Below are 14,999 nucleotides of genomic sequence, written 5' to 3' on the forward strand. Positions count from 1 at the left end.
TAATGTAAAAATAACCCCCCTCTCCCCCTCTCCTAGGATCAGGAAAACGCAGGATATCCGGACTGGGGGTCTAGTCATCAAAGTGACTCATGACACCAGCAAGTCTCGAAATAAAACGTGACCTGTTTTAGTCACACGAGACCCGTACCTTGTACAGCCCGACACAGTCTCAATGGAATGTATTTATAAACCACGTTATTGAATGGTCGCGATTGGTTGGGAGATGGCAATTTTGGGGGGAAGTTCGTGGGGTTACTTTGTTGCTTCGGAATGGGCACGTTTTTGGATAAGTTTATATTTAACAATAAAGTCACATTTGGAAAATGTCAGAAAGGCGTCACATTTTTTTTTTCTCAGAAATGTTTTCGTTTAAAATTGTTTGACTATTTGCCGTTCGATATAAGCAAGGTGAAACGCAAGTATGAAAACAATAACCTTCTAAAGCCCCATTTGAATATCATGTTGAAATACTTTCTGGAGACCAAGGGAAAATAAAAGGACTCCATAGGGTAGTTCTAAAGACAGGGTAGGGGTGCTCCACAAGAAATTGTGTGTACAAAGGTTATGGGAAAATCTTAAGAAGGCCTACAGGACCAATGGAAAGAACAAAAGATGTCTCCACGGAGATGCATTTGAGAGTTCGTGAACTTTTTAGCATAAAGGTAGCACAGAGCTGGTCTATACGGGTTTAAAGTGTGTAAAACCAAGGCTCTTGCCTCACCACTTATGACCGTCATGTTGAATTTCCCGTACGTCGTCGTTGGCTGAAATAAATAACAGTTTCATTGTATTGTCCGGGCTCATCAACGCGTCAATTTGTAAACGGTTTTATAATGGTATCTTTAAGAAGGTCAAGTTTTCACTAATTTGCCTTTGAATGACAGGGCCTTTATACACAATCGGTGACGTAATATTTTAGTGCTGTGCGCAAGTGCCTCAAAATTGGAGCTGGTGGCTGTGGCTGTCGGCTTAGTTCTGCCTATGCTTTAACATAATGTTCGCAGGAGGTTGATCAAGCCAAAGCCATACTGCAGCCGTACGCAACCGCACGCAACCGCATACTCATAAAAGTCAACACATCGGCTGTCCCAGATTAACTTTGATTCGTACAGTCACATGAGGGCGCTGTTAACGATTCTTTACAGGCCTTTTTCGGCCCGAGTGTAGTAGACTAGTCCCCTAGATAAGGCCGTGTCCGAAACGGCGACTTCGGCTACAGCTACGGCTAGATCGCGCGCGTCTGCCTATTCTTCAACACTGGTAGACGCGCTGATCTAGACGAAGCTGTAGCCGAAGTCGTCGTTTCGGACACGGCCTAAGAATAAAAACAGGCACTGCTCTGTACATGGCAATAATGGTTTCAGTGGAAAAACTTATAGTGACGTAAGCTTTTAATGTCGTTGTTAAGATTGGTCTGCTCTGAACACTTGGTGTATCCCAAATGTGCAAAGGTAATCCAGGGAATCCCATTTGGGGGGAATAGATATGCACTGAAGGAAAATGATTCAAAAGAGGGCGCTATCAGAAGAAGTTTGTGCACAGTTGCCGTATCAGGGGTTGGGGTTGGGGCTGACTTCAGATGTTCAGATGTTCGCGTTGGTGGCGCTCTGCCAAGACACTATGTCCCTTTCGAAACCACGGCTTGAACTTGGGTTTTGGGTTTAGACTCTGTCTGCTGCCTGCTCAAAGCACCATACAGAAACGGCCAAAACAGGTGACGTATTATTGTCAAAAGGTCTAAAGATCGTTGCTCAACATGAGCAAATTTGTTGAATAGCTGACTTTAGGCATGGCCTTTGGGTTCCATCCAGTCTAATGTAACGTTTGTGTCATAGGGGATGTTGTCCCCTGGTGAATCTTTGTCCCCATAATGGTAACACGGGCTGAATGAAGTTGGCTCAAAAGAGGGCGCTCTCGGACGATCTATTTACACATTTCGCCATGGGCATGGTGGGGTTTTGTGGAAAAAAACTTCAGAGGACAGAATCTCATGTGCCTAGATTGTTCAAGGGGGCTCAAACGATCCCAAATCTTGTTTTACAATTTGCTAGACTACACGGATAAAATATAATTACCTTGTTCACAATAATGTCCATCGAATCCTACTGGACAGGAACACGTATGATAATTCTCTAAATCCACGCAGGTCCCACCATTAACACACGGGTTGCTTGCACACTCGTCAATGTCTTTAAAATAAAAAAAAAAATAAAAAAACATAAATTATGGCACACAAAAAACATATCTGGGGCCGATTTCACAAAGTTATTTTCAGTGTTACCATCGTGGTGATTTGTACTGTGACATCACACTTTACTTACCTTTGAACTACGATTGATTTGCAGCTTCTTTTCGGTCACAGAAGATCCTCAGCTTTGGCAAACAGGAAAGCCAATACAAGACCTTATCACCGACCATTTATTTTCCCTTTGCACTATTAATTCACGTTCCGTTGTTTGCCCCACAAATGAAGCGATTAACTGTGACAACGTATACGGCGCCCTCTGTTGGTTATGATGATAATGTGGATTGATCAGTAATTGAACTCACCTGTTTCGCACAAGACGCCTGTGTATCCAGGGAAACATAAACATTGATACTGGTTCTGTCCTTCAATGCACACACCTCTGGAACATGGACTGCTTGCACATTCCACAATGTCTGAAATGAGAACCAGAGATCACGTTTTAAAAATGGTTGGAAGCTTTGAATATTCCCCACCATAGGCTGGAGCTCCATCTTAGGTCCCGTAGCACCCCCCCCCCCCCACCCCCGATACGGCGAACTGTGTACAAACTGATTAGCGCCCTCTTTTGAAACACCCTCCCTTCAGCCGACGTTAATTTCCTCTTAATTTTGGACGCTGATCGGTACATACATCGACTATTCTCATGTGTGAACTTTCTAACGTAAAAAAGTGATCATTCAGTCTTTTGTCAGCCTAGGGTCAGTTTCACACTTTTTAGGAAATCTCGCAACCTGCGTCACCCTTTATGAGTGCAATTTGAACGAACTTCACTCTAAATCGAGATGAAAGTACCCGCCTTTCACTCTAAAACATATTCGCCCGCCATAATGGCTCTTTGCAAGAGTGGTATGGCGGACAAAACGAGTGGTTGGTCATTCTTTTACATTATGAGAGGCGCTCTGTTATTTGTGTGGTACCCTGTCAAGCTGCCCCAAATAGCGATTTGTGTAGACATTTCATCCGATAGCGCCCTCTTTTGACTCAACTTCAACCAATGTTGTACCATAGGGCTGGGTGGACACACATTCCCATACTGACCCCAATACTCTCCTGATCATGATCTCTGTTTAATTGAACTCAACATGGAACTCACTCAGTGGGGACATTGATTCAGTTACCAACACTGGCATGCACACAAAGAATATTCAGTGCAGTATAACATCCTTACCTTGTTCACATGTTGGTCCTGTCCATCCAGGCATGCAGGAACAGTTAAATCCACCCACCATATCCCCACAAGTAGCGCCGTTCATACAGGGTGCACTTGCACACTCGTCGACCTCTAAATTCAATAAATACATAAAATCTCGAATTTGAATCTGTCATTTAGGAATTTAGTCCCTGCTGTTTTTAAATGTGGACTAAATGATTTTGAAGCATCAATTTGGTATAGCGCACACACTCCAACTGTGTATACCAGGTTAATTTACCGTGTTTATGTAGTTTTGAGCACGCTTACATTATTGTTATAATTAGGGCCATTTTCGAAACGGCTGGATTTGGCTTTGGATTCGGTTCAGGCCAGCTTCGTCCCGCGTTGTTTTGACAATGGGAGACTTTTTGGACGCTTGGTGGCAGCAGATTTACCAAGAAAAATTTTTCTCGGTAATGTGCGCATGCACTACGTAAACAATGGAAATGTACCTGGTAAGTCTGCTGCAACCTAGCGTTCTAAAGTCTCCCAACGCGCGTGCTTTGCCTATTAATGCGCCAAGGGTTCAGACTAAAAAAAGATGGTGCATGAAGCCAAAATCCAAAGCCGAAGCCCTGGTTTTACAAAAGGCCTATGAAAGAGATTGGTGTACCTGGTATGTCTGCTGCACCTTGTGTCACTAAAAGTATTACCACATGCAATGTATATCATTAAAATTATACTTGTCTCTGAAGAAGGTCCGGTTTGGACATAGAGCTATATATCTAGCTCTATGGGTTTGGATCGAAAGCTAAAAAGGTCATCTACCCTATCATCATTTAATACAATTATACATCAATACATAATAACTCACAACTGGCCTTTAGGCAATAACTGTTGATGAGTATGTGTCGTCCTTGGTGGTTAAGGGAACGTAGCTGGACGACATTTTAGTTTTTTAAACACTGCTGTTGATGATACCTAAAGAAACGAAAATAACACAGAGCGGAGACGACACAAAGGACCATGCTGGTCTTTGTGCCACCTTTTTACGTCTGTACCGCCCTCTCTTGAATTATGCCAGGCAATGAACTCGGGTATTCTTGTTTTGATTGGGGCTCACCTAGTTCACAAGAGGTTCCCTGCCATCCTGATGGGCAATTGCATATGAAGAGCCGTTGACCAACGCCATGGTAGCACGAGCCTCCATTCGAACACGGGTTGCTTCTGCACTCGTCAAAATCTACGGGCAGAATAAACAAGATTAATTTGTTGTAAGGAAATTGTTGGTTAAAAGCACTGGGTACTATTTGTTATTATTCAAAAGAAAAGGTAGGCATCAAAACTTACTTCGTAAAGAGCAATGGAGAGTTGTTGTTAGCTCCCTTTAAAGTGACGTATCGTTTTCGAAAAAAAAGGTAATTTCTCATTTAAGCCTTTTTTTAATTGTGTGCATATGTTGGGAAACACCAAGTGATAAAACAAAATGGTCTTTGATAATTACGAAAGGGGTCCGGTGCCTTCAAGAAAAAGATGCCTTTTTCATTTTTCTGTTTACTGATAAGCAAGTTGTTAAGCTACCTTTGCAAAATAATCTGACATTGCCAAATATTGTTAGAGGAACCGTTTGAAACCATGTTCCAATGGGCGAATGACATTTAAAAGATTTGGGTACTTTTTCAAAGTGTCCCTAGATTTACATTAAACTTACAGGGTTTGAAGATAATGGTAGTGGAAAGCTTCCCTTCAAATATTACTTACTGATATGCTGTGGTTTTTGAGAAATGGGTGAAACAATGTCATGAAAATACGTTTGTACAAAAGTATGCTTAAAATAATTTTCGTCTCATGAGACGAACATTATTTTCATGACATAGTTTTACTCATTTCCCAAAAGCTACAGCACCTCAGCACATAATGTTTTCAGGGAAGCTTTCTACTATCATTATCTTCGAACTGTGCAAGTTTAGTGTAAATCTGTGGACATGGTGTTTTTTTGTCAGACAAAAAGTACATACACCCTTTAACACGGGGTTATTCAACAATATTTAACATCTAGTCATTTTGATATAAGCATAGCAAGACAACCGTCGATTTCACAAAGAGTTGGGACTCTTCTTATCTCGAGTTAGGACGAGTAACTCGTCTTAACTTATGATTAATCTTAAGGTCTGCATGCTACAGTGCAGGGTTGGGACTCGTCCTAAGTCATAAGATTAGTCTTAAGTTAGGAAGAGTTTTGTGAAATCGACGGCTGTGCTCTTAGATAAATCAGCCTGTGTCTTATTTGTGTCCGGTAATTTGGCAAAGTCGCATAGTGGAACTAACGATGAATCCATGAACCTATAACATCACAAAAAATACTCAACATCAACGTTTACAGAAATGTTTTTTTTTTCAGAAGGCCTATGACAAAACAGTTGAATATCTGCATTCTAATACAAGTCAATGTACAATAATTTTATAAAAAAAACCGTACCGTATTGGCATTCTGTACCCGTCCATTCCTGTGGACAGTGACAAATATACCCATTGGCTAAATCTTCACATCGTCCACTGTGCTGACAAGGGTTAGAGGCACATTCATCAATATCTGTAGGGTGGAAACAAAAAATATCGAGTGATTTGTGACGTCAAGGGAATCGGACGTCAATAAAACGTGTGAAATTAGTATGCAAATGTTTCTACATATTATTAACGTTTTCCAAGCCAATTTCAGCAAAATTTCATTCAATTTCATATATCCATTATTTACGCATTTCCCCTGGTAAACTTTTTTTTAAAGCTATTAATTAATTCATTTTTTTTCTGTGTAAACATAATTTCGTTTTACTCATTCACATTCATTTCAGTCATTCTGTTTTATATAGGCATTCAAGACTACACTTTGACCATTATTTTTTAAGTTGAATTTCTAATCTATCTTAATACTTGATGAAATTGAATAGTTGACCACCTCGTGTTGCTGGCTTTCACGAAATTAAGTGAATTATTGTGGCCTAATGAAATTGATTGATCTTATTTTTGATAAGTGGGTGAAACCGAATAACTCTATTTGACTGTTGAATGCTGATTCCACATTAATTTCAAGTCAAATTGATATGGCCATGTGTTAAAAGTTACATATTTTGTTTAATAATTGGACGGGAAACCTTTTAGTACAAAAGTTCAGCTTGTTTTGATATAATAATTATCAGTTTACCTGTTTCGCAGAGATTTCCTTCGAAACCAGCGAGGCATGTGCAGTTGTATCCTAAGAGGTCGGCTAAGCATGTCCCGTTGTTCAGGCAAGGGTTGCTTGTGCAGATATCCACATCTTGAAGATATAAACATATAATGACACATATTAAAATCAAGAGTTTACAACACTGTAACAGTAACATATTGCACTTTGCATTAATGCCCTGGGCCCAAAGCTGCTTAAGCTCAAATTGAAGCTAAGCACAACACAATTATGCTTACCAAAATAAAATAGCCTAACAGCCTAACCACCATGTCACTTGTACAATCTGTGACTGGTATCCTGCTTATTTCTGCTTCGCAGACAATTGTTTGGCTGTATTTTCTGCTTAAGCAGCTCTATGAAATTTGGCTCTGGGCATTAGGCCAATATTTAACCCTTCTGCAATTTGTCTCAGTTCACTGGGGAGTATACAGCCCAGAGTGAGCGTGGCGCTCTAAAATGCATTAAAAAAATCAACCTCTCTCCAGCATGTACCCTTTTATAGACCCGGGTGAAGAGAAGCAATTAATTAGTGAAGTGTATTGCTCAATGACAATGGTCATCATTGAGTAGTGTGTTCCCATCCTGCAGGATGGGAACCAAACTCTAATGATTACCACCAGAACTGAACGCGGTGCCCTAAACCACTCGGCCATGACTTTTGTAGCCTTGCTCAATTCAAGGAAGTCGAAATTATTCACTCAAAAAAAAAACCGCCGCTGTATAAAACCCACCCGTATTCACTGTGCGTAACATCGCACGACACGATGCCCCCGTACACTAGCCGCATGCGTCGGCTGACGGCCTCCGCATGCGGTTAGTGGTACGAGTGCGGATGACTTGTGTGCACAGTAGTCGTACGATGTGACAGTGTGTATACGGGTGGGTTATGCTGTGATCGCACGCACCACGCACAGGGTGTATGGGTGGGTTTACAGCGGCGTCTTTTCAGAGCGAATAATGCGACTGCCTTGAGCAAGGCTATGACTTTTGAAACATTGAAATAAATTCATTTATGCCTACACCAATTTTCCCTTGACTCAATATACACACTAAACAAAACAATGGTTGGGGGTAATCCAGGAATAAGAGCATTTTTGTATGACCTTTGACCCACAGCTTACCTGCTTCGCAAATGTCGCCTCTGAACAATGATGTACAAGCGCACTCGAATCCGTTTGGTCTGTCTACGCATGTGCCATTGTTTAAACATGGGCTGCTGGTGCACTCGTCGATATCTTGAGAGGGAAAAATAAACACGTGTAATCTATACTCTCTCATAAATTACAGAAACCTTTCCCCAGATTTGCATTGTCCATAGTTATGAAAATTACAAAGACATTTCACACGATTTTGTTGATTTAAAAACTGGAGGGTTTATATGGAATGCACAAAAAAAAAAGTTTAAAGTGGTTACTTCTCTACAACAAGCCCAGGTTATTAAGTACCAATTGGAAAGAATCAAACATTGTTAAAAATGTTTATAATTGTCGATTAAAAAAAAATGATTTGTTTTAAGAATCCGTCCCCTGAGATTAATGGCAGGTATTATAATACGCGTTGGTAACAAAGGAATCGATTGACCAATCAGACACTAATTGCATTATAAATACCATTTTTTTGTGTTAGCACCGATTCTAGAATTTAAACAATCGTGCTAACAATTCAAAATAACACAAATCAAATCCTCTCAAAAACAAATCTGATGACTGAGGTAATTTTAGAAACAAGAAATCTATAGCCAATGTTACTATTAAAGGAACACGTTGCCTTGGATCGGACGAGTTGGTCAAAACAAAAGCGTTTGTAACCGTTTTTTATATAATGCATATGGTTGGAAAGATGTTTTAAAAGTAGAATACAATGATCCACACAAGTTTGCCTCGAAATTGCGTGGTTTTCCTTCTACTGTGCGAACTAACACCGTCGGCCATTTATGGGAGTCAAAATTTTGACCCCCATAAATGGCCGACGTGTTAGTTGACGAGCTAAAAGGAAAACCACGCAATTTCGAGGCATGTTTGTGTGGATCATTGTATTCTACTTTTACAACATCTTTCTACCCATATGCATTTTATAAAAAACGCTTTTCAAAGACCAACTCGACCGATCCAAGGCAACGTGTTCCTTTAAAATCACCACCAAATTGTTCACATTCCTTACCTATTTCACAGTTGATACCCTCGAAGCCCGCTGCACACGTGCACGTATAAGAATCGATCCCATCCACACAGGTTGCACCATTCTGGCACGGACTGCTAGAACATTCATCTGGAAATTAAACACAAGCAAATTAAGACAAAGTTCTCGCCCATCAACTGCATGTTGTACAGGAATCACATTGATATATAAGATTATGCTTCAATTATTGTATATTTCTTATTGATGTCCAGTGAAGATATATGCTGGATTTTTACGGGCCGATATATATTTGAAAAACAAATAATTATTACAGACATTTCAAACGCGTTTCTGCTGCTGCATGCCGATAACAGAAATTATGTTAGCCCGTTTGAATTCTTCAATACTGATTACCATTTCACGTTATGTATGATAAGTGGTGTTTGAAACTTTGCATGGTGTGGATAATCAGAAGTAAGTGAAGTTTTAACTGACAGGTGTTATGGGTTCATTAAATTAAGACGCAACGGAAAGAGACAATGACTGCTTGACTTGTTTTAGAATTCCTTGTCCAGTCCAAGTGATGACAATTACCAACAGTGTCCACTGCCTTTAAAGACTGATGTCATGACTGGATGAAACTTCCAGAAATTTACATAAAACTCGAACATCTGCGCATAACAAAACGCAAGGATTGAAGATAAAAATGTTATTCGTTTTGAAGCCAAGGATGACTCCGGTACATTCGGGAATGATTGTCGGTCTTCAAAGCCCGAGACCAACACCCACGTCTTGAAGATGAAATTTGTTCCCTGCACAGGGGCTTCGAACGGACGAACCTCTATGTCAAAATGTCAGGGGGTACATGTTAGTTTTGAATGATTCCAGATTGTTTTAGGAACTTGTGCATTTGATGATGTGTGTGTTAATAAAGCTCTAATTTGAATTGACGTTGGGGCATGCGTGTGTGACGTGCTCTAACGGTATTGACTTTTAAACTTCCTGTAACGTTTAAAATTGAAGGTTTCGGGTTTCAGGAAAATAAGTAATAAACCACATGGAAGCTGACGTGGTGAACAGTAGAAAGAACGAAGAACTAAATTGACATAGAGCGGGACTTGCACCGGTGACTTCTGTCTCCCTAGGGATTATGTACTCCGTGAGCGCCCTCTCTATAATCAACCTCCTTTGGCCCAAGTTATATTCCCGCATAGGGGACAGATTCTCTAAGGAAACACTTTCCTATAACAACGGAGATTAAACTGATAATTACAGCCCTATGTTGCCGGTCGCCAGATACTGTCAATAATATTTGTTTCGGGATGTAAGTCGGAAGTCTATAATGAAAGTCAAGTCGTTGACTGTCTTTACTGTCGTCTTTGAGTATTTTTTTCCCGAGCCAAAATCCTCACAGAGAGCTGAACCTGGGAACCTAAGTATATATATATTTTGTTACGAACAGTGTGTTCACTCCTGTCATAGCATTCCCATGAATATGACTAAAGTGACTGCTGCATGATAGGTATAGAGGTGTGGTTGTTCTTTCATCAGGGACTTTAAGCCTGTCCACCAATCTAGCTTACCAATGGTGATCGATCTGAACAAAAGCCACGCCCGTTACCGATCACTATCAGAATGACGCTTTATCGTTCCCCTCCCTTATTCACAAGCTTATTCCCCATAACTGCACTTGATGGATTTAATTACCACATTTAATCCCTCCAGTAAGCTGTCTTAGCAGATTGAATTACTGGGAAATTTAGAATATGCTCCTTGACTTGGCTTGATGACTTCGCGTCGAAAATTAATAGTTCCGAAGAAGTAAAACGCCCGGATGAGCGCATCTTCAGAGTTGATGGTCGTCAACAGAGGGCGTGCTTTATACTCACCATCGATGCAGACGCCACAGCTCATGTGACAGTTGGCCATCATGTAGTAAGGGTTCTTCTTACATTCTCCAAGCTGTTCCCACTGAGGACAACTTTCATGGGCGTCTTCGCAAACTGAAATAAAGTAAACAATAATCGAGCGGGTAAGTAAAACAAGAAGTTAAACTTGAAACTTGATCCGTAGCCAATGCATGTATGTTGGGTCCCAAAGTGTAGTTAGTGAGCTAAAGAAAAACAAATGAAGTGCATAGAAGAGAGCTTTTTAACACCAGTGCACTTTTCCCAGACATGGAATCGAACCAGGGTCATGGTGGAAAGAGGATAGCGCTTTTCCCATACATGGAATCGAACAAGGGTCATGGTGGAAAGAGGAGAGCACTTTTCCCAGACATGGAATCGAACCAGGGTCATGGTGGAAAGAGGAGAGCGCTTTTTCCAGACATGGAATCGAACAAGGGTCATGGTTTTATAGAGGAGAGCACTTTTCCCAGACATGGAATCGAACCAGGGTCATGGTGGAAACAGGAAAGCACTTTTCCCAGACATGGAATCGAACCAGGGTCATGGTGGAAAGAGGAGAGCGCTTTTCCCAGACATGGAATCGAACCAGGATCATGGGGGGTTGAGAGGAGAGACGAGCACTTTTCCTGGACAGGGAATCGAACCAGGGTCATGGGGTTGAGAGGAGAGAAGCGTGTTTTTCCTGGACAGGGAATCGAACCAGGGTCATGGTGGAGAGAGGAGAGCAATTTGCAGAGACAGGGAATCGAACCAGGGTCATGGTGGAAAGAGGAGAGCACTTTTCCCAGACATGGAATCGAACCAGGATCATGGTGGAAAGAGGAGAGCGCTTTTCCAAGACATCGAATCGAACAAGGGTCAGGGTGGAAAGAGGAGAGCGCTTTTCCCAGACATGGAATCGAACCAGGGTCATGAGGTTGAGAGGAAATAAGAGATTTTTTTCCCAGATAGGGAATCGAACCAGGGTCATAGCGAAGAGAGGCGAGCGCTTTACGAACTGTAGCCCCGTGCAACCCATTGTAATTTGGACATACCTTTAGGGAGACGGCAATTCTAACGAAGGTAGTGTGATACAGTACTTAAATGAATTTGAGCCATTTTTGGTAATTATTATTGTCAAAGACCAGTCTTTTAGCTTGGTGTATCTCAACATTATTCATAAAATAACAAACCTGTGAAAATTTTAACTCGGTATTGGTCGTCGAAGTTGCGAGAGAATAATGATAGAAAAACAACCTGCTTGCACAAGTTGTGTTCTTGTCATGCCTTGATTTCGAGACCTCTGCTCTGAATTACCTCTTTCTTAAAAACAACGTTATTTCAGAGGTAGCCGTTTCTCATACTGTCAACAGCCCACTATTGCCCACTACCAAGTGAGTTTTTATGCTATTAACAATTATTTTGAGTAATTACCAATAGTGTCAGTGCATTTAAGGACAAAATTATTAAATCATTGCAAGTAATTCCTGTGTGTCAACTTTTTGCTTTCAGTGAGGCACTTGCAAGTTTACTTACTGTATTGCTGGCAGACTCCACAAGATTTCTGACAGTAGAACAGCATATAATTGGGGTTGACCTTGCATTCTCCAACTGCTGCCCAGTACATACAGTTCTTGTTGCTATCTTGACACTCTGATGCAAGAATGAGAAAAACGATTCTAACAACTGAATCATAGAACAACAGACGCTTTTGATGTTGTGAGAATGACTTTTTCGAGAACAATTTACTGGATCGATTTTCATGCTACATGAATGGTTATCTTTGACATGCTTAATTTTATTTACTGATAACATGTCATTTTGTTCTATTAAACACAGTGTTTCTTGTTTGTGTAGGGGAAACAAAAAGTATAAAATGTAAAAAAACTCAAGGACATAATTTTGGTTTGATCAGTTTGAAAACGAATATGGGAATCAACGGTCCAATTTTTTTTTTCGACATCTGCAGCGTATTCCTATACGTTCCCTAACCTGAGACCAATTTCATTGAGATGCTTAATGCTAGCCAAAACTGGTTTTGGCTAGCTGTTCTTTGTGTTCCACATTCCTTGCAGGATACCAGTCAAAAACATCACATGTGACGTGTTACTTTGACCTGGGTACTTACCCATTTCACAGTTCTCACTATGCCAGCCATGCGGGCAGGTGCAGTTATGGCCTCCCTCCGTATTGATGCACGTACCACCATTCAGACATGGACTGACGCTTTCTGCACACTCATCAACGTCTGCAAGTAAAGACCATAATTTCCAGAACATTAAAAATGAACACGAACAATAGTTTGTGAGTTTCTTCATTTACCCAAATTGCAAGCATCAACTTCCCAATTATTTAATTTAAAATATCACTAATGGTCTCAGATGGTCTGTGTATGTTTTTTAATTTGTATAGGTAGCCTAAGGGTGAAAATGAAAAGGTCAGTTGCTTTTAGAAATAAAGTAACACATTGATGTAATGAACAAAATAAAGATACCATGCACCTTCCAAAACGCTGTATCTGCTTTACACGCAAGCGAACAAGCCAAGCGCCCTCTGCTGAAGAGTTTAACGGCAGTTATTGACGAAATGAATCCTGCAGATATTGTCGCTGTTACTGTTGTGTTTGTGTGGATTTGTTTTCAGTTTTCTCAACAACAAGTTTCTGCCTTTGTTCTGGGTTGTTATTCAAAAGAGGGCGCCCCACTCGTAAGATCATGCAAGCATGCCTCATGCCCTACAACCGATGACGACGTTTCAAAGGCATCGACGTATAGAGGCATCAAGACCCGGATAAGAACCAGATTAGCATGCTACAAACAAACACTATCCACGTGCGCTGAAATTCATTCAAAGTAACAACTCTTATTACACAAGCGGTAGCTAAACAACACACACAAAATCAAGGGCAGTTCTAAACAAAACAAGCTGAAATTGGAACACGTGTACGTGTTAGGAAATGTTGTCATCACCATGGGGAAACAACTGCACTTGGAGTTCAAGGTCATAATCGCCTTTTCACACCAAATTGTCTGAAGTGTAGAGTCGCAGATGCTGGACACGGAAAACAGAATCACTTAAAACTTAGTCACCTTAAAATTCAACAAATTAATATTATGTTATTATTTTATTATTGCTGTTATAAATGTTCGTGCCCTGGACACACACCCATCAACTTCTGTGGAGCAAGCGAATTGGTTGTCAAGATATTGTCAAATCCTCGAAAAGAAGTGTTTTTTGTCTTTCTAGTGTTTTTTTTTTTTTGAATGTGCAATGTTTTACTGTGTATTTTTTTTTATCTTTTATCTTAAGTGCACTTCTGTAGATTGTTATTAGCTGGGATCCATGTGAGATCAGTGAGTTGTTCTTACTGAATGGATTTCACAGGATAAACAAGAAATAAATAAATAAATAAAGTAAGAAACATCATTTGGTGGAAATATAAACTGGCGATTTGGAATTGGTACATTCAGATCTCAGATTGGTCGAGCGCAAACAAACCGGACAATACAAGAAGATCTTAGCAAAAAAACAAACGCGCTAAATTTAGGTTAATACTAGGTAGATTATAGCACACGGAGTTTGTTTTTAGTTGCATTGGAGCTATGAAGACTGCAGCGCAACAAATTGGAAATGGGACAATCTTAAAAAATGACTTGGATGAGGGTGACGAGTTTGATGATCACCTTTGGTGCCCTTTGTTGAGTTCCGTAGATTTTAGAAGGTGTGGTTTTGCCGAGCGACTTTCGTTGCGACCGTTACATTGTAACTGATGTCGTTGAATTAAAGCCGGGCCCAATTTCATAGAGCTGCTTAAGCAGATAATATTGCTAAACAAATTCTGCAGGCAGTATTGCTCAAGATGTTTCTGCTAAGCAGAAATGAACAGGATACCAGTTGCAGAGTGTACATGTGACATATGGTTGGTAACACTACTCTGGTAGTACAATTTTGTGGTGCTTGGCTGCTTGTTGTGCTTAAGCAGCTGTATGCAATTGGACCCTGACCGTGATCAAGCCGTAGCCATTATAAGCCATAACCTTTGGAATCTAATGGTCCGTTGTAAGCTTCCATTATGACGTGACATATTATAAAGGGATTAAAGGTCAACGCTTAGTCTGCCTTTGTGATTGATGACGGATCGAGTTAAATGATTCATGAAGGCGAGTTTAGAAGAACCTGTGTTGTTCAGGATGTAATGGACGTATCAAGTCTTTAGTAGGCAGGATAATAAAGTCTCGGGCGCTGACGAAAGATGGGGTTGGATAAGTTTCTTCAAGGTCCAGACACTGGCAACAAACTTGACCTTAGCTTAGGGGGGCGTCGTACTAGCTGTTTGGTTTGTAAGAAACTTGCTTGTTTGTATGACAAGTAAGCATAGAACTTCAT

The 14,999-nt window shown here is 40.6% G+C and overlaps 1 protein-coding gene across 1 annotated transcript in view; it reads right to left on the bottom strand.

Annotated features, from left to right (window-relative positions):
- The window catches only part of LOC139942265 (uncharacterized), an 86,100-nt gene that overhangs the window by 2,332 nt on the left and 68,769 nt on the right, over positions 1-14,999 (bottom strand). Inside the window, exons 16-26 of the mRNA XM_071939059.1 lie at positions 12,742-12,861; positions 12,150-12,266; positions 10,614-10,727; positions 8,767-8,874; positions 7,728-7,841; positions 6,583-6,696; positions 5,860-5,973; positions 4,504-4,623; positions 3,417-3,530; positions 2,551-2,661; positions 2,076-2,189 (exon numbers count right to left, since the gene is read on the bottom strand). Of these exons, the coding sequence (XP_071795160.1) occupies positions 2,076-2,189; positions 2,551-2,661; positions 3,417-3,530; positions 4,504-4,623; positions 5,860-5,973; positions 6,583-6,696; positions 7,728-7,841; positions 8,767-8,874; positions 10,614-10,727; positions 12,150-12,266; positions 12,742-12,861 (1,260 nt within the window). The remainder of the gene's footprint in view (positions 1-2,075; positions 2,190-2,550; positions 2,662-3,416; positions 3,531-4,503; positions 4,624-5,859; positions 5,974-6,582; positions 6,697-7,727; positions 7,842-8,766; positions 8,875-10,613; positions 10,728-12,149; positions 12,267-12,741; positions 12,862-14,999) is intronic.

This window comes from Asterias amurensis, chromosome 9, assembly GCF_032118995.1.
Source record: "Asterias amurensis chromosome 9, ASM3211899v1".
NCBI classification, from domain to species: domain Eukaryota; kingdom Metazoa; phylum Echinodermata; class Asteroidea; order Forcipulatida; family Asteriidae; genus Asterias; species Asterias amurensis.